Genomic DNA, 26453 nt, shown 5'->3' with positions numbered 1-26453 from the left:
AAATTAACTTGATTTAAATCAAATCCACCTTGACGCGTTGTGAATGCACACGGTTACAGCAAATTGGTGCAACATTTACAGGGTTAAAATGGGTGGTGAGGAAGCCTCCTCACTGCCTGTGAAATGCCTCTGAATAGCAACTTGGTCGCTTTTCAAAGGTGCAGCAAATCAGAAGTCCAAACTTCTCAAAAAAAAAAGGTTTTGCTTTTCGTTTTACTTTAGATTATGACATTCTATTACTAATCTGAGGCTCGTGGTATTGGCAGCTCTGTGATCTCTGTACAATGTGGACCATCGGAAGCAGATGTCCTGTATTCCTCAGTCACATCACATATAGTACTGCAAACAAAATTCCCATAATAGTCTGAAAGCTCATATTGTTCAGATACGAATCGGTCCTTTATTTCCTACAAACCCCTATGGGCACAGAGCTCTACACACCATTGTAGCGAATATGCCGCACTAAATATAAAGATACAACAATACATCTACTCACTGCCTTCCCTCCGCCGTGCCACCACCGCTTCCTGTCTGATCACGTGACTGCACACGGAACACGCTCAGAGCCCAACCCCTCGAATTCTCATTGGTCGGTTCCATATTCACCGTAGTGTTGGTCTGTCTCTATGGGAACGCAGGACGCTCGTCCAGCAGTGCAGTGCCTGGGCACCAGAGGATGGAGGCAGCCGGATGGAACTCTGGTGAGAGTTTAGAATTCATCCGCACTAATGGTCACATATTGCTATGTAGCTGATCTTTGATCCACTATCCCTGTATGGTTGTCATTGCTCAGAGAGTGTTGGGTGCACGTTACTGTTTTGCATGATGTTCTGCATCGGGGAAGTAATCCAGTAATTTACCTCCTGACATGCCACATTTGACATTTCATTTTTTGGGGGGAGGAGCGGGTACCCAGTTTTTATGCCTCTCCCCCTCCCTTCTTCCCTCCCTGCAATCACAGCGCTGTGTCCCCAAATGCAGCTATCTGTCCCCAATGCAGCCTTGTGTCCCCAAATGCAGCCATCTGTCCCCAATGCAGCCTTGTGTCCCCAAATGCAGCCATCTGTCCCCAATGCAGCCTTGTGTCCCCAAATGCAGCCATCTGTCCCCAATGCAGCCTTGTGTCCCCAAATGCAGCCATCTGTCCCCAATGCAGCCTTGTGTGCCCAAATGCAGCCATCTGTCCCCAATGCAGCCTTGTGTCCCCAAATGCAGCCATCTGTCCCCAATGCAGCCTTGTGTCCCCAAATGCAGCCATCTGTCCCCAATGCAGCCATCTGTCCCCAAATGCAGCCATCTGTCCCCAATGCAGCCTTGTGTCCCCAAATGCAGCCATCTGTCCCCAATGCAGCCATCTGTCCCCAAATGCAGCCATCTGTCCCCAATGCAGCCTTGTGTCCCCAAATGCAGCCATCTGTCCCCAATGCAGCCTTGTGTCCCCAAATGCAGCCATCTGTCCCCAATGCAGCCTTGTGTCCCCAAATGCAGCCATCTGTCCCCAATGCAGCCTTGTGTCCCCAAATGCAGCCATCTGTCCCCAATGCAGCCTTGTGTGCCCAAATGCAGCCATCTGTCCCCAATGCAGCCTTGTGTCCCCAAATGCAGCCATCTGTCCCCAATGCAGCCTTGTGTCCCCAAATGCAGCCATCTGTCCCCAATGCAGCCTTGTGTGCCCAAATGCAGCCATCTGTCCCCAATGCAGCCTTGTGTCCCCAAATGCAGCCATCTGTCCCCAATGCAGCCTTGTGTCCCCAAATGCAGCCATCTGTCCCCAATGCAGCCTTGTGTCCCCAAATGCAGCCATCTGTCCCCAATGCAGCCTTGTGTGCCCAAATGCAGCCATCTGTCCCCAATGCAGCCTTGTGTGCCCAAATGCAGCCATCTGTCCCCAATGCAGCCTTGTGTCCCCAATGCAGCCACGTGTCCCCAAATGCAGCCTTGTGTCCCCAATGCAGCCTTGTGTGCCCAAATGCAGCCATCTGTCCCCAATGCAGCCATCTGTCCCCAAATGCAGCCTTGTGTCTCCAAGGCAGCCTTGTGTCCCCAATGCAGCCACGTGTCCCCAAATGCAGCCTTGTGTAGGTCCCCAATAGAATACCTGGTACTAGGGAAAGATAGAGCCGTCACCACCACCACCGGGTTGATCACCACAAGGGGAACATACCAGCTTTCATTTCAATAGCTGTGTGTTCCCCCCCACGCGCTGTCATATACAGCCCCTCCCCCTTGTCTGGGCACTTTGATAGACAGATCACCCGTCCAATCCTGGGACGGGCAATCTGTCTATCAAAGTGCCCGGACAAGGGGGAAGGGCTGTATATGACCGCGCGCAGTGGGGAACACACAGCTATTGAAATGAAAGCTGGTATGTTCCCCTCGCGGTGATGAATCAGGTGGCGGTGGCTCTCCTCTCCTCTCTCTTCCAGCCTTCAAAATTCACTCGCAAAATGCGAGAAGGCGAATGCATTTTTTGAGGGCTGAACTAGCAGATTTAGATACACTAACAAACTGAAGCCAAACTCCAGTTCACACTTTATAATCAGTTACAGCCATAGGTGTGCGCAGCCTTTGGCATTAGGGTGTGCACCCCAAAGCTCAAACCCACTCTACCAATCACTCACGATGTTCATTCAGAAAGGAAAGTGGCCGGTAAATGGCATATTTACTGGCCCCCTCCCCCACTCATCCCAAAACATCCACAGCAACAACCAGTGGGATAGGAGGGAAGCTGGCAGTGCTGTGGGGGGAAGGAGGGGGAGCTAGGTCAGCAGGGGGTGTGCCACACAGGGTGAATAGGGTGTGCCTGGGCACTCCTGGCACACCCTGTGCGCACGCCTATGATTACAGCAAACCATTTGTTTCCTTTTGGGATAAGGGCTTTATATAACTAAATAAAAGCTGATCATTGTAAGCACGTCTATTAGTGGTAAATGGTTTGTTTCAACCTCTGCTACATCTGTAGGACAGCTTGTTCTTTTGCAAAACGACAGACTTACTGGCTGGATCTCCAGGTGAAAATATAGAAAAAAAGACTAAAAAAGAAAACAAATGCAGCTATCACATCTAACAATTGATAAGGTGCAGTATAATAAATGTTGGGTTTAGGGTTGAATACTGCTTTGTAGTGGAACTTCAGCTTGAATACCAGTGCCTAGGGTTCAGTGCTGTCTTTCAGCAGCCAGTTGTTCTTACTACTGTGGGTCATTGGCATCATCATCCTGGATATGGTCTTATTACTGAGCATGCGAAAATTTGCGTGACGCTTTGCGAATGATCCTGTAGCCTCCAGGGATGTGTAATGTGTCCTAAGAAGGTGCAGAAAGGGAAGGGATGGGGCACCTAAGTGAGGATTGCGAAAGTTGAAGCGGGTACCAATAAAAATCAGTACTCGCTGTCGTCGTTCCCCCCCCTCCCCCATGAAAACCTGTAATTAATTTACACACTGTGTTGGGGGGGGGGGGGAGTGAACTAGCAGAACTTATAGAAAATTATAGAAACACAAAAGCAAAATAGTAATATACTGTGGCTTACCCAACCTTCAATGGGATGACTGTGTTAGTTTTATTTTTTATTTTTTTCATTTATGCTCACATGATCACACACTTTTTTGTCCAAGACTAGATTCACACTAGCCAAAGCTCTGAAAAGTGATCTGTGGTTTCTCACTTTTCAGAGCATGGCTATGCAGCCACTGTCAGTGGTTCAGAAGGTGATCCTGATGCCTCTTGAATGTCTGTTTAGAATGGAGTCACAACTGCAAGGCAAGTAGTTTCTAATTGCCCAGTTTTCAAATGCCATGGCTGATTTGAAAATGTACTTAAAACCCCAAAACAATTTCAGGGTAATTCAATAAGTCCTAATGACAAATTTCTAGTAATTGTTTCCTTTAAAGAGAAGTATGGGATTCATCAAAAAAAAAAAAAAAAAAACACATTATACTCACCTAGGTGGATGCAGCATCTGTCCCCCATTGGCTCTACGCTGAGACCACAGTTTTCAGGCAGCAGAGTACTGGTGACTGTTAGTCACCACCTCTCTGCTCTGCCCCTCCAGTGCTCACTGGAACGCTGGGCTGTGGAGGGGACAGCTGGCTCAGGCTCTCGGCGGCTCACTGAGAGTCTGAGCCAGATGCTGGTCCAGGCATCTGGGTGGATCCCGACCATATGGTTGGGATCTTTTTAGAGCTTGGACCGGTGTTTCATCAGATTAGGCGACCTGTCAAATCTTGTAACGGAAGTGACGTTCTGTCACGGCGATCTGGATACACCCAACACTCAGCCGCAGTAAGCCCACAGTTTGAAGTCGCCAAGTGGACATCTTTTTACACCCACTGAAATCTTGCATTTCACACTTATTTTTACAACTAAACTGAGCTTATATAGTGAAATACAGCATTTGGAAGTCTGTGACGCTGTTTTGATGTTGAATTTTAAAAGCAGCAGTCTTCTGTCAGATTAGCAAATGTGTGAGATCAGCAGGCTTGTCGCTGTTTTTCACGATATAAACTCAGTTTAGTTGTAAAAATAAGTGTAAGTGTGAAATGTAAGATTTCGATGAGTGTAAAAAGATGCCCGGTTGGCGACTTCAGACTGTAGGCTTAGTGTGGCCGAGTGCAGGGTGTACCAAGATAGCCATGACGGAACGTCAGTTCTGTTATGAAATTTGACGGGTAGCCTAATCTGACAGAACACCGGCGCCTCATAAATCAGGCAAATGCAGGTACCATCATCACTTTAACCTCCTTAGCGGTATTCCCGAGTCTGGCTCGGGGTGAATTTTTTATACCAAAAGCGGTATCCCCGAGCCAGACTCGGGGGCCGCCTCGCAGCATCCACAGGCACAAGTTACTTACCTTGTCCCTGGATCCTGTGATGCATCCCCGCTGTGTGAGCGAGCGGCGTCCTCGCTCGATTCACACAGTGCCGTGTGCCGCCGATCTCCGTTCCCTGCGACGTTACGATGCACGGGGATGGAGAACGGCGCCAAATTAAAAAAAGTAAATAAACACAATACATACAGTATACTGTATGTAAAAAATACACCCCCTTGTCCCTAGTGGCCTGCTCAGTGTTCTGCATGTACTTTTATAAAATAAAAACTGTTCTTTCTGCCTGCAAACTGTAGATTGTCCATAGCAACCAAAAGTGTCCCTTTATGTCAAAAGTGATTTTAGAGCAGCTAGAAAACAGTGATAATAAATTATAATCACTTGCAGAATTGTGCGATAGCGATTTGTGGGGAAATTCGTCATAAAAAAATAAAAGTAATGACAGCGACAATTCTGCAACTGAGCAAATTTCAGTGTTTTTGATTTGATTACATTATTGAATAATTTTTATTATAATTACATTATTATTTGTTATAATTATTTATAGTTATTTATTATATTATAATTTGTGATTTTGTGTTTCAAACTTTATCATACCCGGGATGTCTACTAGACTCTTGTTTGGTCAGATTTAAGTGAGTTATTCCTAAGGCCTGGTACACACGATAGGATTGATCCGCGGATACGGTCCTCCGGACCGTATCTGCGGAAAAATCCTCTGGCGGATTTGGATCCGTTGGCATGTACTCACCATTGGATCCAAATCTGCGCGGAATTCAACCGCGGTGACGTGTCGCGCCGTCGCCGCGATGATGACGCGGCGACGTGCGCGACGCTGTCATATAAGGAAATCTACGCATGCGTCGAATCATTACGACGCATGCGAGGGACGTGTTCGGACGGATCGATCCGGTGAGTCTGTACAGACCACCGGATCGATCCGCTGGAGCCGATTCCAGCGGATAGATTTGTTAGCATGCTAACAAATTTATATCTGCTGGAAATCGGAAATATCCGCGGATAAATATCCGCTGGAACGTACACACCAGGGGATCTATCCGCTGAAACCGATCCACCTCAGTATAAAATAATAACAATTCTAAGTAATAATATATATGTAAACAAAGTGAAAAAGGTGAAAAAAAAAGCAATTCCACAGTGCAACAATGTATAGTGATAAAATACTTCAAACACATATAAAAATGTCCAATTAAAGTAAAAAGTATCCAAGTGGTAAAGATGATCCGTGTATAACCAGCCTGAAAGGTTTTCCTTCAATAACGTTATCCCACCAAAAACCGGAAAGTAACCGAATGGAATACCCTTACCGGATAGGATGGACCCAAACTACACCATACGATGGTGGGTCATAAATGCGTGAAGAGCCGATTAGGCTGATGTCCTCTTCGGCAGAAGGTTAGAAGAATAGGCTTCCAGGAAACTCACTCCACTCCAATTCAAAATGGGGGGACCAAAAATCAGCTATTATGAAACCCAATGGGCTCCAAACATAGGGGGAAAAAGGAAGGGAAGACAAGGAGAACGACTCCTCATAGTGTAAAAAGGTTTTAAAATGTATTCCTAAAAATCAAAACATTTAGGGCTCTTTCACACATCCTGTCAGTTTCTTTTGTCCACTCCGTCGGCTCAGCGGGGATCCCCGCTGAGCTGTCGGCGGATAGGGCGGTCCCCGCACACAGTGCAGGGACCGCCCTGTCTCAGCTCCGCTCTGCCCTATGGGGAACCGGATGCAGACGGACCGTCTGTCCGTCTGCATCAATTCCGTTCCGCCGGACGGAAGAAAAATATGGTTTTCTTCCGTCCGAAAACCGGATCCCGACGGACGCTAGCGGATGCTCCATCCGCTAACGGACGCATTCCCATAGGGATTCATTACAAGTCCGTTAACGGACTTGTAATGAACGGACAGGCGGAACGGACATGTGAAAGGGGTCTAAGGGTCCTTTCACACATGCGGACCGTTTTTTAGATCATTTTTTTATCATCAGTTGATCCGTTTTTCATCCGTTTTTCATCAGTTGTCATACGTTTTTCATCAGTTGTCATCCGTTTTTTCATCCGTTTTTTTTTTTTTTTGTTAGAACTTTATTTTTATTACATATTTTGACGAAAAATGGATGTTAGCGGATCGGATGTTAAACGGATCGTCCGCTAACATCCGTTTTTCGTCCGTTCCGTTTTTTTGACGGAAGAAAAATAGGGTTTTCTTCCGTTCAAAAAAACAAAGCTTAACGGAGACGGATGTTAACGGACGTTAGCGGATGCTCATCCGCTAACGTACGCTATCCGCATTGCAGTCCGTAAACGGACGTATAAAAAAACGCACGTGTGAAAGGACCCTTAATCAAAAGTTTAAAATAATGATAAAAATTCATTCAAAACACAACATCCAAACATTATAATAAAAATGTGAAATATGAAAATTGCATCAATTCGTATAGTTTGCGCAGTATGGAAGTGGTATGGACCAGTTGTATGTGCCCGACCGGTTTAGTCTGCCAAGACTTCAACAGGGGCATGCCTGAAGTCTGGGCAGACAAAACCAAAAAAAAAACTATTAGATAGGCAGCCCTGTGCGTCTTTTGGTCCATTTCAGGTTCAAATTCAGGCTGAAATCGAACCTGAACCATTGAACCAGGATGCACCGGACCCCTGCTGTGAGCTGCATGCGGTGATAGTGTGAACCCAGCCTTAAAGCTTTGCCTATAGATAATTTAATGTGCTGTAGTTTGTCACCGTTCCACGAGCGTATGCGTTTTTAAAGCGTGACATGTTTGGTATTTATTTACGTGGCATAACATCAGCTTTTATATTTTTTTCAAATTTTGTATTATATTGTGTTTATGTGCATTTTTCTAAATAACTTGCATTTGAAAAACCGATGCGCAAATACCGCGTGGCATAAAAAATTGATTCTCTGGGGTCCCTGCTTTAAAAAAAAAAGTTTGGGTGGCTTTCTATCATAAACATTTTGGGGCAGATCCACAGAGATCTGCACCCGCGCAGCGTATCAGAGATCCGCTACGCCGCCGTAACTTACCCGGCTTCAGTTCGAATCCTTAAAGATTTTGCTCCGTAAGTTACGGCGGCGTGGTCTATCTCTGGCGGCGTAAAGGCGCATAATTCAAATCGGCGATTAGGGGGCGTGTTTCATTTAAATGAAGCGCGTCCCCGCACTGAATGAACTGCGCATGCGCCGTCCCTAAATTTCTCGCCATGCATTGCGCTAAATGACGTCGCAAGGACGTAATTTTTTTTAACATAGACGTGAATTACGTCCATCCCGATTCACAGACGACTTACGCAAACCAAAAAAACAAATTCAAATTTAACGCAGGAACGACGGCCATACTTAACATAGCAGGTTTAACTATACGCGATGAAATACCAGCTTTAACTATACGCCGAAAAAAGCCGACTAGAGACGACGTAAAAAAATGCGACGGCCGCTCGTACGTTCGTGGATCGTCGGAAATAGCTAATTTGCATACTCGACGCGGAAAACGACGTGAACGCCACCCAGCGGACGCCGAAGAATTGCATCTTAGATCCGAAGGTGTACGAAGACATAAGCCTGTCGGTAGATCCGCCGTCGTATCTTGTTTTGAGGATTCAAAACAGAGATACGACGCAGGTAATTTGAAAGTACGCCGGCGTATCTCGCTCTGTGGATCTGCCCCTTTGATTTTTACATATAGCATATGTGAGAAATGTCAGAACTTGCCGCTGGCTGAAGTGATTAATTTGCATGTTAGAAATGGAAGCAAAGGCTTGGTAATATTGATTGCAGACGGTGAATAGACCTATGAAAGAGAAGGATCAGTCACATATTATACGTAACAGTTATTTTTGAATGATTTGTTGATATCTTTTGGATTAAATGTTACTACAAAGTGAAAGATCTGTATTCTATTTACTTTAAATTAATTACAAATCTTTTTTTAGAAATAGCTCCAGAAGTCTACCACATTTTATGTGTGTTTCCAAATGGAGATACTTATGGTAAGAAATTTATTGTAGATTTCTTTGTTTTTATCTGCTAATGTATAATGTGCAAAGTTTTGGCAACTTTTCTTTCTCTGATTGTGAAGAAATTAACAGAGAAACTAAATTTTAAAAACTTTGGCAGACTTCATTTTTTTAGGTGAATATGGTAAAGTGGGGATGATCGCTGTCTGAAATCCACTCACTACATAGCAATAAGCCCGGGTTCACACCAGTGCCATTTGTCATGTGATTTGACAGTTCAAAATTGCATTACAAGTCGCACCCTATTTGGGGTAAAGGAACCATTTAAATCGTTGCGACTCAAGTTGCAGTAAATTTGAAGAAGGTTCCTGCACTACTTTTCTGAGATTGCATTGCAACTTGCATTGACTTCTGTTATATGAAGTCCCAAGCCGCAATGAAATTGCACATCCAAATCTCACTGATTTGCAGCTTTGACATCTCACTGAAGTAGCATGATTCAAAGCTACACTGCTGTGAACCATGGCTAAAAGGCGAAAAAATAGGACTGAGCATATTATTTTATATATAATATATTATATCAATACCTAAAATTAAGCGTTTACTTAGAATAGAGCTTTCCTAAACTAGTCAAGATAAAATTCAAAATGCATAAAATTATTAAACATGGTAGATGTGTGATCCACTAGCAACCTGAACAAAAAATTGTATATGCAGTATTATAAAAGGGCAAAGAATAACTAAAATATTTCTCTTTCTAAAAACGCCACCCAGCAGGCTTACCCACAAAGTCTCATTAAGCTTTAAAAGTTTATATAGGGCAGCAGTAATTAAGCTGGTAAAAAAAAGGAGGCCGCATGTGCAGGCCATGAAATATCCAGAGGATGTCACAAATATCTTGTAAATGTGCTATGATTCCTTATTAGGATAGAATTTTTTTCTGTTACATGTTATACATTTTCTTTAGAACTTAGTTTAGTAGCAGATTTTGACAGTTTTAATTTGGTAGAAATTGGGGAAAGAGCAATAGCATTTGTCTGTAATTTATCAACGCAACTTTATGTAATTTTTTTTTTCAAAATCTGTATCTGATAGACATAGGGGGTTATTTACGAAAGGCAAGTCCACTTTGCACTACAAGTGCACTGAAAGTGCACTTTTAACCACTTAACCCCCGGACCATATTGCTGGTCAAAGACCAGAGCACTTTTTGCGATTCGGCACTGCGTCGCTTTAACTGACAATTGCGCGGTCGTGCGATGTGGCTCCGAAACAAAATTGGCGTCCTTTTTTCTCTTTCGTTCATAGACGGACACAGCCTTCATTGACCTTAGGGTTATGCTTCTTCCTACCAGGAGATTTAGGCAGAATTCTACAGCACTTAAGGTGTTAAAACCTTTCCTTCATGCCGCTCCTCCCAGGGGGCGTGGCTCCCCAGGCATAACCCACACCCTGCTCTAGCAGCCTCAGTTTGTTTTCTGCCCAACGACAGGAGGTCATGCTCTCTCTGGAGTTCCTGGACTCTGGAGTTTTTTCTTGCGATTTTTCTCGCTTTTTATTATTTTGTTCCTGCATTTTTTAATCCTGCGATCAACAGCCGACTGGGTGACATGCTGGGTCCTCACCCTTGTAGTCCCCCCATGTTCGGCCTTCGAGCGTGTGCCGGCCCTCAGCTCAGCTTTGGGACATCCACGACAGGCCCCGTTGCTCCAGGGGCGGACGGGGACCTTCGGTTCTAGGGCACACATATGACCGGTCTTTTATGGCCTTGTCACAGTGTGTCTGGCCGACAGCCATGCCGTTCGCGGACGTTGGTTCTGTCTGGGATACCTACAGCCGGGTAGTCACAGGACAGGTAAGTAGTGGCCCCTTACTCAGGTAAGTGGTCTGGCTGGAATGTTTCCCTTGGGAGGTCGACTGAGGGTTTTCCCTGCTTTCCTCTCTCCCTTATTCCTCTCCCTCCTTCCCTTTTTGGGTGACGGTTGTGAGGGTTTTTTTTTTTCTGGGGCTCATGTCACTGGGCCCGGGTGTAGCAGGGGTTGTGTGTGTGTCACTGCAGGGGGCTGTAATGTTCACTTCTGGGCCTTTGCAGTGTGCTGTGAGGTGTTTCTGTGTGACAGTTGCTAAAAAAAAAAAAAAAGTCACTGTCTTTTTAAATCTGCGTCATTGGCAGCCATTTTGCCGGAGCCTAGCCTTATATAGCCCGGCGGCCATTTTCTTGTAGTCCTATGCTGTTTTTTCAGCATTCGGCGGCCATCTTCATATTTTCGTCTGCCTCGTGTGGTGGCTGTTGGCGCTGCAATCACCTCGGCTGTTTCTCAGGGAAAAACGGAAACAGCGCTGCACGGCTCTCAGCACACCCTGTCCTTCTCGGACCGCGCTGCACCGGGTGAGGTGGTGAGTACCAGTGGCCCCCCATGCTCTCCTTTAGCTGCAGGGAGGTGACCAGTGGGGATTTTTTTGTCCTGCCTTGCAGGGGGGGGTGTCTCAGCGCTGGCACTATGGAACCTGAGCCAGGTCTCCCTCTACACTAGGCCTGAGTTAACCCTTAGCGTCCCTTCCCCTGCCACATCTGTTTATGTGGCTATCCTGGGTTTTCTTGCCAGGTTTGAAGCAGCTAGTGCCCGGATGGGGGGTAAAAAAACACCCCTCCTGGAGCCTGCTTCTGGGGATGTCTCTGACATGGAATCTGGTTCTGGTTTGTCAGAGGCTGCGGACTTGACCCACATGGATAGTGAGGATGTCTGCTGCAGTGTCAGCAAAAATTGTTGGAGCTCTTGTTTTTTTCTGTGGTGCGTGAGACTCTAAAAATTGAGTTTGTGGTGGAGACACCACCGTGTCAGTACCTTTTGGATCCGCAGACTGCCACGCACTGCTGAAGGGTTCCTTGTGTTCCTTATTTGGACAATATGTTATACAAGGAATGGGATGCACCACAAAAAGTTTGTCAAAAAACTTTGCAACCCCTTACCCCCTTGAGGGGGATTTAAAATATAGGTCTCTCCTCCGCCAGTGGACCCCGTGTCCAGACTGCGCAAGGCCGCCACATTGCCTGTGGAAGGGGCTCCTGCATTTCAGGATCCCGCTGATAGGAGAGTGGAGGCCGTGGCCCGCTCCCTATTCACCGTGGTGTTTTGGGCGGTGAGGCCGGCTCTGGCCGGGGCCCTGGTCAGGCCCCGACTGGAAGGGCGAAGCTCCTGCTGCAGGAGCTGGAAGAAGGGGCTTCCGAGTCCTCTTGGGACCTGGCTGAACAGGTTCAGGGTCAGAATTTTCTCTGTGTGGCAGCCATGGATACGTTCCGGGGCTTACGTCTATGCAGGGTTCTGCGCCGCCTTGTGTGGCTGAGGAGCTGGTCTGCGGACTAGTCCTCTAGGGAGGCCTTGGTGATGGCATTTAAGGGGGAACGGTCCTTTTGGGACTTCCCTGGGTGGCATCATTGTGGATGCCACGGGTGGTGAGCACATGCTGTTCCCACGGTCTGGAAAGGGCTTGGGACCTTGCCCTGTGCATGGACCCTCCTTGACTACCTCCGAGCGTTTTTTTCGCCCGCCCTGTGCGGTCTACATGGTGCTTAAACCCCCGCCGCGGGGTAGCAGGGCACCTGATACCGCATGCCTAACAAGTCCGTGGACGTACCTGCTTCCGCCTGTAGGTCTGCTCCTGCCCGTATCTCGGGTGGGAGACTGGCTTCGCACATTCATGGCTCTGTGGAGGTCTCTCCTCTCTCCTTGGGGTTGCGAAGTGGTTTCCTTGGGGTACAAGATCGAGTTTCTCTCTTGTCTGCCAAACAGGTTTTTTCCCTCTGGCCTCTGGCCTCCTCTGGTTTGCCGGTTGGCTCTGTCAGGGGCTGTCCAGGATCTTCTGGTCAGGGGAGTGATTGTGTCAGTTCCCTCGTTGGAACGGTCTCGGGGGTTTTACTCCATTCTGTTTGTGTCCCCACGGAGGATGGGGCCCGGTCAATCCTGGGCCTCATGTCCCTCATTTGTTTTGTCAGGGGGATTTTTTTTTGGCATCCTTGGATGTCATGAACACGTACCTACATGTTCGCGTATCCACAAAGCACCAAAGGTTCTGTACTTTGCGGTCGGGGGGGGGGCCATTTTTATTGGTGTCCTTCCCGTTCGGCGGGTTTTCGCCAAGGTGCTCGTCCCGATACTGGCCCGGCTGTGACAGCGGGGGTTTTGTTATCATGGGATGTCTGGCCGACATTCTCCTTCGAGCTTCTTCGAGCTCTGCCTTGGTGGAGCCGTGTCTATCACGTGTTACCTGGGACTAGTACTGGATTCCGCCGGGGCGGGAGTGTTTTTTTTCTCCTAATGGAGTAACTTCAGATTCTGCTGTCTGCTGTGCAGCAGTTGCCGACCCAGAAACGGTCATCTCTGCGATTCTGCAGGAAGGTTCTGGGTCCGTTGGTGGCCTCGTTCGAGGCGGTTCCGTATGTCCAATTCCACGCCAGGGTACTACGGAGGGATTGGCTGTCACGATGGGACTAGCTTCCGTCATCTCTGGATTACCAGATTCAATTGAGTCATCTGATCATGTCTCCCCTGGTGTGGTGGCTGGCGTTTTCGGTGCTTCGGGCCAAAAAAGTTGTTTTTTCTGCTGGCCACTGGACAGTGGTCACGACGGATGCCAGCCTCTCCGGTTGGGGAGGGGCGCTTGGGCCAATCAGCCCAGGGGCACTGGACTCAGGTGGAATCCTGCCTACTGATCAACGTTCTGGAGCTCCGAGCAATCAAGCTTTGCATTGCCAGGTGGTCCCTGGATCTACAGGGCCGACAGGTCAGGATCCTGTCCGATGACGCCACGGCCTTGGCGTAGGTTGATCATCAGGGAGGCACACGGAGTTCTGTTGCAGCGACGGGGGTCGCGCACATCCTTCGGTGGGCCGAAGGGTCCGTTCCGGCTCTATCGGCCGGGTACATTCCAGGAATACGGAATTGGCTAGCCAACTACCTAAGTCGCACTGCACGGGGCCAAGGGGAGTGGTCTCTCCACCCGCAGGCGTTTCGGGGTTCTGTGCCAAAAGTGGGGCACCCTGGGCGTGGACCTTCTAGCGTCTCGTCTCTATCGGTAGGTGCCACGGTTCGTGGCCAGGTTTAAGGACCCGTGGGCGGGCGCGTCAGGCGCGTTGGTGGCTCCTTGGGGTCACTATCGCCTACTTTACACCTTCCCTCCTCGGAAGCTTCTTCCTCGCCTGAGTGGAAGCTGTGGGGATTCTATCAGTTCTGATTGCTCCGGTTTGGCCGCTTCGCTTCTGGTACGCGGACCTAATGCGTCTGGTGGCAGATGCCCCTAGCGTCTTCGGCCTTAGCGGCGCGACTTTTGAGAGCCAGGGGCTTAAGGACAGAGGCCTATTGGGCTCGGTGGTCTCTACCGTGCTGCGTGCACGGAGGTCTACCTCACGTAGGTTTTTTTCCTCATACATGGAAGGCCTACATCTCTGTGTGTGGGGAGATGAACTGGCACCCCCGTACTTACGTGGTGTCCCGGATCCTGCTGTTCCTGCAGCGGGGAGTGGACCAGACTCTTGCCTTGAGCACGATCAAGAGTCAGATTTCTGCTCTGGCTGTTTACTTTCAGCGTCCCTTGGTGGCGCACTCCTTAATTCGCACGTTTGTGCAGGGGGTCCGCCATGTGGCCCCTCCGGTGCGCCCTCCACTGCCTTTATGGGACTTGAATTTGGTCCTCTCGGCGCTTCAGCATGCTCCCTTTGAGAACATTCGGGAGATCCCTTTGCTGACTCTGTCGCAGAAGGTGGTCTTTCTGGTAGCTATTACCTCTATCAGACGAGTGTCTGAACTGGCAGCCTTGTCCTGCAAGGCCCCCTACTTGGTTATCCATCAGGATAAGGCGGTGCTGCGCCCTCAGCCCTCCCTGTCAGGGAGAAAGTAACCGCTGGCTCGTCATCCGTAGGATTTGTTGTCCAGTTGAGAGTCATTTCCAGCATTATCATATAATAATACGTTTATGCCGTCCTCTGTATACTCAGTAGACTCAATATCCGTGTTTAGAACTTCTGTGCCATCATGGGCTTGTTCTATATCTCTATTGTCATCCGGTTCCTCTAATGATGTATCCACAGCAGTGAAAATGTAGATGATTGTGTCCAGTACATTGTATCCTGGGGCTTCAAGCTGGAATCTCAGGGCCAGATCCACAACCAGCGGGCGCAACGTAACTTTTGTGATTTAAGTTACACCGCCGCAAATTGCCCAAGTTAGTGCCCGATCCACAAAGCACTTACCTGAAAATTTGCGGCGGTGTATCCTAAATCAGTCCGGCGCAAGGCGGGCCAATTCAAATGGGGCGAGTCCCATTTAAATTAGGCGGATGTACTGCGCATGCTCCCGATGCTATTTTCCCGACGTGCTTTGCGTTACGTTACGTTGCGCCGAGTTTTGTGAATCGCGACGTGTAAAAAAGAGATGTGGCGGAAAAAAAAAATGTAAAAAAATGTTTGACAGCAACGCGGGAAAGACGGGTATACTTTTACATGGTGTACTAACTTTACACTTTGTAAAAGCAGCCCTATCTTTGCGACGGCAAACTAACACTTACGACGACTTAACGAAGGGAAAAATCTTTGTGGATCTCCGTAAGTGCTAATTTGCATACCCGACGCTGGATTACGACGAGAAATGCCCCCAGCGGCGGCCGCGGTACTGCATCCTAAGATCCGACAGTGTAAGTCCATTACACCTGTCGGATCTTAGGACTAGCTATGCGTAACTGATTCTATGAATCAGCCGCATAGTTAGAAACAGGGATACGACGGCGTATCAGCAGATACGCCATCGTATCCCTTTTGTGGATCTGGCCCTCAGTCTTTGTCTCTACTGCTTCATGTTGTCAAACTTGCAGGCATCTCTGCAAAGACTGGTAGGGCTCTATGCTGCTCTTCTCTCAAAGGGAATAGCCATTGTCCGAAAAAGAGAAGGGTTTAAAGCGGAGTTCCAACCACAATTAGCATTTTTTAAATGTATGTCCTTTCATCCTGCGTTTTTATAATATAAACCCGGTCACTTACTATTTTATAATCCGCCGCCGATCCGCATAGATATTCAAAAAAGATAGTTTATAAAACTATATCTACACCGTTGTCATTTTGCTTGTGGGCAATGTGAAGCCTACAGGCACTTACTTCCTGGAAGTCTTGGATGGGGAGTGATAATTGGACAGCGCACTGCATCCTGGGAAATGATGACACACATTTCCCAGGAGCATTAGAGGGAGATGATGTCAGAATCCTAGGTGGATTGAAAGGCAGATTTCGTGGGACCGCATAGCAACAGGCATTTCCAGATGAGTAAAAAAAAATATATATTTTTTAGTCGTAAGCTACAGTTTAAAGCAAAATTGTTTTTTTGATGGAACCTCCACTTTAAGGATTTATATTCAAACGTGTTGTTTGTGTTCATAGCCTACCTAAAGCAACATCTGACCCATACTGTATCTAAAGTTTCTAAACACCTCTTCTGGGTAACAAATTTCTGCATGAAATCTGCCAGGTCAGTCGTTGCTTCCCTCCATCTGGGATACCTTTTGGCTTCAGTGGACATATTTCTGGCACATCAACACTACCTGCGTTTTGCAGTGGGCACACAAATTTATGAGTGTGTTTCCCTTCCCTTTGGTCTGACACTACACCTCTGGTTAGCCTCTTTCTCTGCTTCACTCTCAATGCATCCCTATAGTAGCATTTGTGGACTGAGCACTGCATCCCTATAGTAGCATTTGTGGACTGAGGGATCAGTCGGAAAAGGCTCATGTCCAATGGACAGTCCAGAAATGGCATCATATATGAAAAAAAAAAAAAAAAAGAAATGGCATCATGGAGTTGGATTAGGGCTACTGAGCTGCTCATGTTGGTATAAATTGTGAGATATGTTCTTGACACTCATGTGAACTAAGGATGCCACTTGAATGAATCCTTTCAGCATTACAAAACAAGTCCATTGATCATAACGAACTATTATTAGCTATACCAACGTTTCTCAACCAGTGTGCCGCGGCACACTGGTGTGCCGTGAGGAGTCCCCAGGTGTGCCGCGGCAAAATGACCCCAAATATTGTAACATTACTGCTGGGCATTTGTCTTTACAGCGGTGCCGGTCCGCTGTGTAAAACTCCCTTCCCGGCACTCGGGAAGCTGTGCTGGCTGTGCGGGCCTCCCGACCGCGTCTTGCCAACCGAATACGTCATCGGTTGCTATGGGAGGGTCGGACGCACGCACTGCTTCTGTGATGTGAGAGCCGTGGGTACCGTCCTGAACTCTGCCTGGCGCGCTTTTCCCTGAGGGGGAAGAAGAAAGAGTAGAGCCACCGTGACCAACACTGCTCCCCTGCCCGCAGACATGGCCACCCGCTCAGAGAGGGAAAAGGCCCTGAAGCTGAATGAGCAGCACCAGGCCATCCTGTCTCGTATGCTGAGGGAGGAGGACAACAAGTACTGCGCTGACTGCGAGGCCAAGGGTAAGGTGGTGAGGGAGGGCTCTACTATGAATAACCAGCTGTCACAGTCACTGCCACCCCACATCCTCCATTCATGGCTACAGCACTCTGGATCTGATTGGTTGTTGTGCAGCTCTGACAGTTCTTCTTTCAGTGTATGTGTGCATGTGTACACATGTCTGTTAGTGTGTGTGTGACAAAAGTAGTTCTGATGGTACAGGAATAAGGGGGTCGGATTAAAAGTAACATACATACAGACAGATGCGCATGCACACAAACAGACACACGTACAAACACACACACTGTGTGTGTTTGTACGTGTGTCTGTTTGTGTGCGTGCGCATCTGTCTGTATGTATGTTACTTTTAATCCTGACCCCCCTATTCCTGTACCATCAGAACTACTTTTGTAGGGCTTGTTCGAGATAGCAGCAAGGACTGCTGCTCCTCTGAAAAGCAATTTGTGTTCATATCGCTTTTCAGGGGCATTTGTCAGCCAGTAAAGAGGCATATCTTGCCTCCTTACCACCTGTTTTAAGCCCGTAAATGCAATGCACACAGTTGCGGGGTAGTTGCAGTGCAGCCCCAATCACCCTGGGTATACCTCCAGCTGCAGCCACAGCATGTTTACACCCCCAGCTGTTGCCTCTGCAGCTAAAGGGGCAAAAGTTGGGGGTGGTAAAAACAGCTCAACCATGTGGTTTTACTGCCCCTCCAGCCTGACATGTGAACAAGCTCTTGGTTCTGTGTGGATGCGTGCTGCGTGTAGGGCAGCCCATTCAATTCCCTACCCGCAGTAATGCGGGGAAAGAAGTCCCTGACCCTTTTTTTAAATTGTGCCACAACAAAAGCAACCCATGTTTGCCAATGGATGTGCACCATTAAGAATTAATGGCACCCCTAAAGAGCAGAGCATTTGTCTGTGTGTCAAGAACGAGCGCGATTTTGCGCGTGTTCCGCAACACACAGCGACGTGAACCATATCTTGGACAGGGGTGCCTCAAGACTGAAAATATTTTTCAAGGGCGCCCCGACTGGAAAAAGGTTGAGAAACACTGAGCTATACCATGAACTGGATAAATGGGAACTTTCACAGACATATTAAGGAAGTGTCTATGTTGCCTATTCTAGTTAGAAAATAAATTGGCTGATGTGAACTTTTTACCTTTTCTTCACTTGAACTGAGGAGTTATTTGGATAAGGGATGAACCATGTTCAGCTTCTCAAGTTACTTTTCCTCATGTTTTCAAATGAGAACCAGTGTAGTTCGTGTGAGGTGGTAATCTATGCATTATTTTACTGCAGATGGTGAATGCACACGGTCAGCAACAGAAGTACTTGAGAGGAATGGAAGGGGAGCAAATAAAACTCCAAATGGTGTTACATATACTGGATCCTGGAAAAATGACAAGGTAATGATCGGTAGAGTACCAATGATTTATAATCAGTCCATTTGATGTCATATTGGTAAAATAACCTGTCTTTAATAATATTTTTTTATTTTATTTTTTATGTCACAGTGTAGAGTATAAGATTTCCTACCATCTGTGCCCAGTCTTGCCACACAGAGTTAATCCAGCTCTGAGGAATCCTCTTTTATTGTTCAGTGAAAATTAACAGACTTCCAGATTAAAACCTGTCTAAATAAAAAGTCCTTTCCTCTCTCCTTGCTTTGAGTGACAGGTTATTTACATATCTAGCTTGGACATGTTTATCATATGTTATGTTATGTTTATAATAATATGAGGTAATCCACAGTATAAAAAGTGAGAAACCCACCCCTCCCCCACATAACACATCCATAACACATCCTGGTAATATACAATGAACTGTGGATCACCTCATATTATGATAAACATAACATATGATAAACATGTCCAAGCTAAATATGTAAATAACCTGTCACTCAAAGCAAGGAGAGAGGAAAGGACTTTTTATTCAGACAGGTTTTTATCTGGAAGTCCCTGTAGGTACCTTAATTTAAGCAGATGTGCATCCGCCTATATCCTCCCACACCCAGTCGGTCAGATCAATCTTTTTCCATTTGGTTCTACCAAACTGAATGGACCTGGGTGTTGGTGGATATATGTCCACTTACATTCAGCAACCTGTAGGGATATATTGAAGTCTGTTTTTGATCCACATAATCACTGGCCTGCTTGGTAGTACTTAGAATGCTCCTGGCCATGGTTTGCTTGAGGTGAGTTTAAAGGTTGTGGTGCACAGGCATGTATAAGTTGCTTCTAACTACTTTGGCAGATGTTTACATCCACAGCACTCAGGCTGCCGCTGCACTGATGCATACTCTTATCTCACAACCACTGCACCAATTTTCTATTGTGCACTCCCTGCCACTGAACAGACAAGCTGTCCTGGGCTTGCCACCACCAGTACACTGACTTGCTCTTGCCACCACTGAACCGACATGCTCTTCTGCATTCACTGCCATTGCACTGATATGAACTTCTGCAATCATTACCACTGCACTGACACACCAAAATGTTGAGATCACTACTCAAGGTATTAGGAAATCAGTTAGGGCCCTTTCACATGTACGGATCCCGTGAGGATCCGTACCTTTCTCATTCGCTTGCTCAGCGGGGATCGCTGAGCCGGCAGATGACAGGGTGGTCCCTGCACACTGTGCATGGACCGCCCTGTCAGATCTCCGCTCTCCTCTATGGGGGGATCGGATGAACACGGACCGTCTGTCTGTGTTTATCCGATCCAATCCGCAGACGGATGGAAAAATTGAATTTTCCTCCGTCTGCATTATCGGAGCATAGCGGACACTAATGAGATTGGGTGTCAGCGGATGTTCATCCGCTGACACCCGCTATCCCATAGGGATACATGTATGTCCGTATTTCATCCGAAAACGGATGGATGAAATACGGACATACGGTCCGCTAGTGTGAAAGGGCCCTTAAAATTATGTATAATAAAAAACATTAAAATAATTCATAAAAACATCATCAAATGATATGCTCGCGTATATACAAATATTGAATTTGAGTCACATTAAAATGGACCTTTCAATAATGTATGAATGCATTTCTAGCATGTCACAATATACAGTAATGCCGCGTACACATGACCGTTTTTCATCCAATCAAGCAAAAATGCTGTTTTTTTTTTTCCTTGCATGTTCCCTAGAGCAATTGTAGTGCACAAAATATTTGACTTTAGTAAATAAACCTCAATGTTTATTATGACTTTTCATGTGAGGCACCCTACCCCACTCCCCAAATTCCCCAGTTGTGATTTATGTTAACTATGTCCCTTTGGATATTCTGATTATAGCAACCCTATATTGACATGGTTCGGCTGCTCTAAAAGGAGGGGGGGGCATAAAACTTGCAGTTTGGCCATGTTTTTACCACCCAACCACTTTCCCTTAAACTTTAAAATCAGCAGATGAGGGTGCAGGGGTGTAAACATGCTGCTACATCAAAGCGTCACGACAAAATGTATCCCCTGTTATGTTTACAGGGCAGTACTTTCTGACAAATATGACCCATTCAACTTAATCGGACCACGCTGCAACCACATGCAAAAATAGGCAGTGAGGAGGTGACATAATGTTGCCTTACTATCTGTCAAACAACTTTTGAAAAGCAATCCACCATGATTCTCACTTCAGAGGGCAAAGCTCATGAGCCCTAAGGCCTCGTACAGACGACCGGATCTATCCGCTGGGATTGATCCGCGGATCAGTTCCAGCAGATAGATCCGGTTGTGTGTACGTCCGAGCGGACATTTCCCGGCGGATAAAAATCCAGCCGACGGATTACCAGCGGATAAAAATTTCTTAGCATGCTAAGAAATCTATCCGCTGGAATCCAGTCCAGCGGACTGATCCGGTCGTCTGTACAGACTCACCGGATCAGTCCGTCCGCTCCCCTCCCTCGCAAGCGTCGTAATGATTCGACGCATGTGTGGAAGTATTTACCTTCCAGTGTCGCGCACGTCGCAGCGACGGCACGACACGTCACCGCGGATGTATTCCGCGCGGATTTCGATCTGATGGTGTGTACAGCCATCAGATCCAAATCCGCCAGAGGATTTATCCGCTGGAAACGGTCCGGCGGACCGTTTCCAGCGGATATCCTCTCGTGTGTACGGGGCCTAAGGGTTACTTACTTTTCTCCAACTCTCATTGCTAATGCTTGTTCTAGGTGTATGGCTCTGAAAAATGGAATAAAGCAATAAATAGCCAACTAACTGTCATTTACAAAAGTAGATCAGCAATGACAGTCACATCATTTTGTCACTACAGGTGCACTTTATGTAAAAGGTAGAGAAGCTCATTATGTGTATGTAAAATTCTTTGTGATGAGTCTGGAGACCACAAGAGAAAATAGATTAAACTGTGTCCTAATTTTCTAATTTTAAAGACATTGGCAAAACTTCAAGCTGCAGAGGGACAGTCTTTGCTGCAGAAAGTGAGCCATACTCTAGGGAAAGTCACAGAGAAAGAACTAATTTGCTGCCATTGTTCTTTTGCCTGCACCCTTTGTCTTCTTTGTACATCTGGCTTGTAAATATTTTACAACGTTATGTAGAATTTGTGTCATGTTGAACACAGATGAATGGATTTGGAAAGCTTGAACATCCTTCAGGAGCAGTTTATGAAGGGGAATTCATTGACAATATGTTCCATGGGATTGGCACTTACACATTTCCCAGTGGCGCACAGTACCTCGGAGGCTTTTATAATAACAAGTAAGTTTAATATCTTTTGGTCTTTGTCTCTTTTATTTTTTTATTTTTTTATTAGTATGCAGCATTATTTGAATAAAATGCAAAAAAACGTATATCCAGATTCACAAAGAGTTACGCCGGCGTATCAGTAGCTACGCCGTCGTAACTCGGAATCGAAGCCATTGTATGTTTAAGTGTATACTCAAACTGAGATACACTTAAACCTAGCTAAGATACGACGGCCTGCGCCTAGCTGTCTAGTTCCGCCGGCCGCTAGGGGCGTGAATGCTGATTTGCGCCTAGAATGTGTAAATCAGCGAGATACGCTGATTCACGAACGTACGTGCGCCCGTCTCAAGATACGCCGTTTACGTAAGGCGTTTTCCGGCATAAAGTTAGTCGAACAAATAACTGGCCTAGTCAATGTTAAGTATGGCCGTCGTTCCCGCGTCGAAATTTGAAAATTTTACGTCGTTTGCGTACGTCCTCTGTGAATGGGGCTGGACGTAATTTACGTTCACGTCGAAACCAATACGTCCTTGCTTTGAAGCAATGCACACTGGGATATGTCCACGGACGGCGCATGCGCCGTTTGTAAAAAACGTCAATCACGTCGGGTCACGAGTAATTTACATAAAACACGCCCCCCTGTTCCTCATTTGAATTAGGCGCGCTTACGCCGGGCCATTCACGCTACGCCGCCCTAACTTAGGAGGCAAGTGCTTTGTGAATACAGTACTTGCCTCTCTGACTTAGGGCGGCGTAGCGTATATGCGATACGCTACGCCTGCCTAACGTTGCGCCCTAAAAGTCAGCTCTCTCCAAGTTATACTTACACTATAATACAAAAGCCAGCATCAAAAATAACAGTGCAAAAAAAATAATACAGTTGTATTAAAAGCAGCATTTTTTTTATCCCTGTGAGAACAATAAAAGACACCGGGATTGATTTACTAAAACTAGGGAGTACAAACTCTGGTGCAGCTGTGCATGGTAGCCAATCAGCTTCTAACTTCAGTTTGTTCAGTTGAGCTTTGACAAAAAAAAAAATGGAAGCTGATTGGTTTCTATGCAGAGCTGCACTAGATTTTGCACTCTCCACATAAGAGAATTCAAGCATTTGTGACACATTTCTGGTAGTATGGCTCTTTGAAAAGGCCTGCGCCATATTCAGAAAAGCTCTGTCACCAGTTCCAGTAGATTTTCCGAATGATGTGGCAAATTCAGGTAGCTCTCAATAGCACCACATTTACAAAGCGGTGCTTTGGCTACACAAAGTTCAAGAAGAATTACCTCCAGTTCATAGATAAAAAAAAAAACCTGGATGTAATCAGTAAATCGCTAAATTGGTGTACAGAGACAGGCAGAGTATATGTCTCTGTATACAGCAGTGGCGGCTGGTGCTCCATTTTCTGGGGGGGTGGGTAGGTGGGCAGCAAGCAAATCAACCCCCCACACCGTTTGGTCTGTCGATCCCATCACCCCCCAGTCACTTGGTTAGTCGATTACCCCCCCGTCACTCGATCATCCGCCCACCAGCCCCACACTTACCCCATCTAGGTCACAGGCAGCTTTGGCTCCTTCCTGTGTCTCATCCTCCTTGGTGGCTTCTCTTTGGCGACTTTTTCCTCGGCAGCCAATATGATTGCTTCTCCTCTTGGCCAATCTGATTGGCCGGAAGGAGAATCAGGAAGACAATAGCGAATTTTAATTTGCTATTGTCACACAACTGGACGGGCTCAGGGCGCTATGCTATGCGTCCTGAGCCCACCTTTTTTTTTTTTAAGCCAATTAGAGTCTCAGGCTGTATTCATGTGCTTCGAAAAGAAAAAACCCCATTGAAATCTATGCGTCCGGCACCCTGCATTTCGATTAGGGGCTGGGCACATGTATTAGGGGGGGGCGGCGCCACTGCGCTCCATATGGACTAGCCACCAGTGGTATGCAGTGTAAAAAGCGACATGTTCCTCTTCCCCTCACCACCTGTCAGGCCGCGTACACGCGGTCGGGCCAAACCGATGAAAACGGCCTGAAGTCCAGTTTCATCGGTCCAAACCGGCACCGAAGTATTGCATCTGCAATCCCAGATGCCGTTGTATCTTGGTTTGAAAGTACGCCGGCGTATCAGTAGATACGCCGGCGTACTTGCTCTGTGAATCTGCCCTTTAAAAAGGTGTGCTTTCCTTGCAGCCACAGTAAACTGTGTTGCTTGATTTTGTGTCTCCTACTTTATTTGAGGGGAAGAACTGCCATCTCTACAGAAAATCTTTCCAAATAAAACAATTTACAAAAGAAATTCATTGCTGAATCAAACATAAAAAGTGATGTTTTCCAGCAGGATGGTGCTTTGATCCTTCTACCACTTGTCAACAACACTGTTCTCTGAAAGCCAAGTGATCTAGAAGTAATTGCGTTAAAAATTCATAATGCAGTCATTCGGTGCCAATTAGAAAATGTAAAACTTTTTTCCAGACTGTGCTTCATAAAAGAGAACATAGCTGACAGGTCCCCTCTCACAAAGCAGAATAATATACACTGGTTTGTTGGTGAAGTTCACTACTGGAAGCAAGGTGAAAGTTGGAAAAAGTTCTTTGACACAATTTTCTAAAGGCAAATAGGCTTTTCACTCTGCAATGGACGTTTCCCCAGTAAATGTGATGTAAAGTAAATTTTTCCCTAAATAGCTTCCAATACCTTAGTGCAGTCCTCCTTCACTTACCTCATCATTCGATTTTGCTTTTAAATGTACTTATTTCTTCTGAGAAATTCTCACTTCCTGTTCTTCTGTCTGTAACTACACACAGTAATGCAACACTTTCTCCCTGGTGTGGAGAAAGCCTCTTGAGGAGGGAGGGGGCGAGCAGGAGTGTCAGGATGCCCACTAACACACAGCTCATTTCTCTATCTGCAAAGTAGATAGCGTCCTGACCCTCCTCTCTTGAGGGGGCGAGCAGGAGAGTAAGGATGCTCTCTACGTTGCAGATAGAGAAAGGAGCTGTTTGTGAAAGTGGACGTCCTGACTCTCCTGCTCACCCCCTCCCCCCTCAATGGAGGGGGCAAGCACAAACTCCACACCAGAGAGAAAGCCTTGCATTACTGTGTGGAGTTACGAACAGAAGAACAGGAAGTGAGGATTTCTCAGAAGAAATGAGGGTGTTTAAAAGCAAAATTGAAGGATGAGGTAAGTGAAGGAGGACTGAACTAAGGTAAAGGAAGCAATTTTTTTTTTACCTTTACAACCCCTTTAAAGCTGGGGTTCACCCCCCAAAAAATGTTTTAACATTACATTCAGGCGAGTTATGATAATGTCATTACGCTGTTTTTTTTTAAATCCTTGGCGTACATACCATTTTATATATATATGTTCACTGCGGCTTCCGGGTATAATCTGTGGGACTGGGCGTTCCTAATTGATTGACATGCTTCCGACCGGCGCATACAGCGCGTCACGAGTCGCCGAAAGAAGCCGGACTGCGAGTCGGCTCAATACGGCGCCTGCGCACCGACGTTCGGCTTCTTTCGGCAACTCGTGACACGCTGTATGCGCCGGTCTGAAGCATGTCAATCAATTAGGAACGCCCAGTCCCGCAGATTATACCCGGAAGCCGCGGTGAACATATATATATAAAACGGTATGTACGGCAAGGATTTTAAAAAAAAAACAGCGTAATCTCATTATCATAACTCGACTGAATGTAATGTTAAAAATATTTTTTTGGAGTGAACCCTTGCTTTAAAGACGATTTGAAACAATGAACCACAGTTCCCAGGTACAATCGCATCCATATATCTTTCTGTAATTTCTGCTGCCTTCCCCACCCCTCCCAGGCTCCCACTTATCTCCAAAAATTGGGTAAAATAATTAGGCCGCACCTTAACACCAGAGGACAAAGATGACATGTAGTTGGCCACCTCTGATCCATGTTTCTTCAGCTGAAGCAAATGTCATTGGGAGTAAAATGGTTAAAATTGTGTTACTAACAAATAAGTTAGTTAGTGACCTTTTCCCCTTTTGCCTGTATATGCAACCATTTTCATCCTATTTTAAATGATTTAGCTTTAAACCAAATAGTATTCTGAAGCCAATTATCCTGCTAATTAAAATCCACTTCAAATAATATTACATTTATCGCATACAGTAATCTGTCACATGAAATCCAGTTAAGGAGAACAATCAGTTGTAGCAGAAATAGACATCTAGGACAGTAAATTAGAGCATTTCATGCATGAAGTGCGTGTCTCACAGAATCAAGTCTAACCCTGACTTTTTACCTTCACAGGATGATGGGAGAAGGTGAATATGTGGATGCAAGCGGGCTCCACTGGAAAGGATCTTTTTACAACAAAGCAGCACCAGGACTGAAACTAAAGATGAAAATGTAAATTAACACAAGATTTACTGTGAATTGAAAACCTTCACCTCATTATGATGTACACCATTTTACAGCGCATTTTATCAATAAAGATTTTGAAAATTGG

At 46.4% G+C, this 26453-nt stretch overlaps 2 protein-coding genes across 3 annotated transcripts in view; one reads left to right on the top strand and one right to left on the bottom strand.

Moving 5' to 3' along the window:
- DHX57 (DExH-box helicase 57) overlaps positions 1 to 593 on the bottom strand; it is a 208133-nt gene extending 207540 nt beyond the window's left edge. Inside the window, exon 1 of the mRNA XM_040350769.1 lies at positions 497 to 593. The gene's annotated coding sequence lies outside the window, so the exon portion shown is untranslated. The remainder of the gene's footprint in view (positions 1 to 496) is intronic.
- MORN2 (MORN repeat containing 2) lies at positions 563 to 26453 on the top strand. Of its 2 annotated transcripts, XM_040350767.1 has the most exons (5): positions 571 to 701; positions 8795 to 8851; positions 18576 to 18682; positions 21859 to 21995; positions 26255 to 26453. In XM_040350767.1, the coding sequence occupies exons 1-5, from the start codon at positions 677 to 679 to the stop codon at positions 26355 to 26357; spliced, it is 429 nt and encodes a 142-aa protein (XP_040206701.1). In that variant the 5' UTR covers positions 571 to 676; the 3' UTR covers positions 26358 to 26453. The 2 variants fall into 2 exon arrangements, with proteins under 2 accessions (XP_040206702.1, XP_040206701.1); XM_040350768.1 differs by lacking the exon at positions 8795 to 8851 and having other exon boundaries at positions 563 to 701.

The sequence above is a fragment of the Rana temporaria genome, chromosome 4, assembly GCF_905171775.1.
Source record: "Rana temporaria chromosome 4, aRanTem1.1, whole genome shotgun sequence".
NCBI lineage: Eukaryota > Metazoa > Chordata > Amphibia > Anura > Ranidae > Rana > Rana temporaria.
The sequence above is the reverse complement of the archived record's forward strand: the minus strand, read 5'-3'. Positions and strand labels throughout refer to the sequence as shown.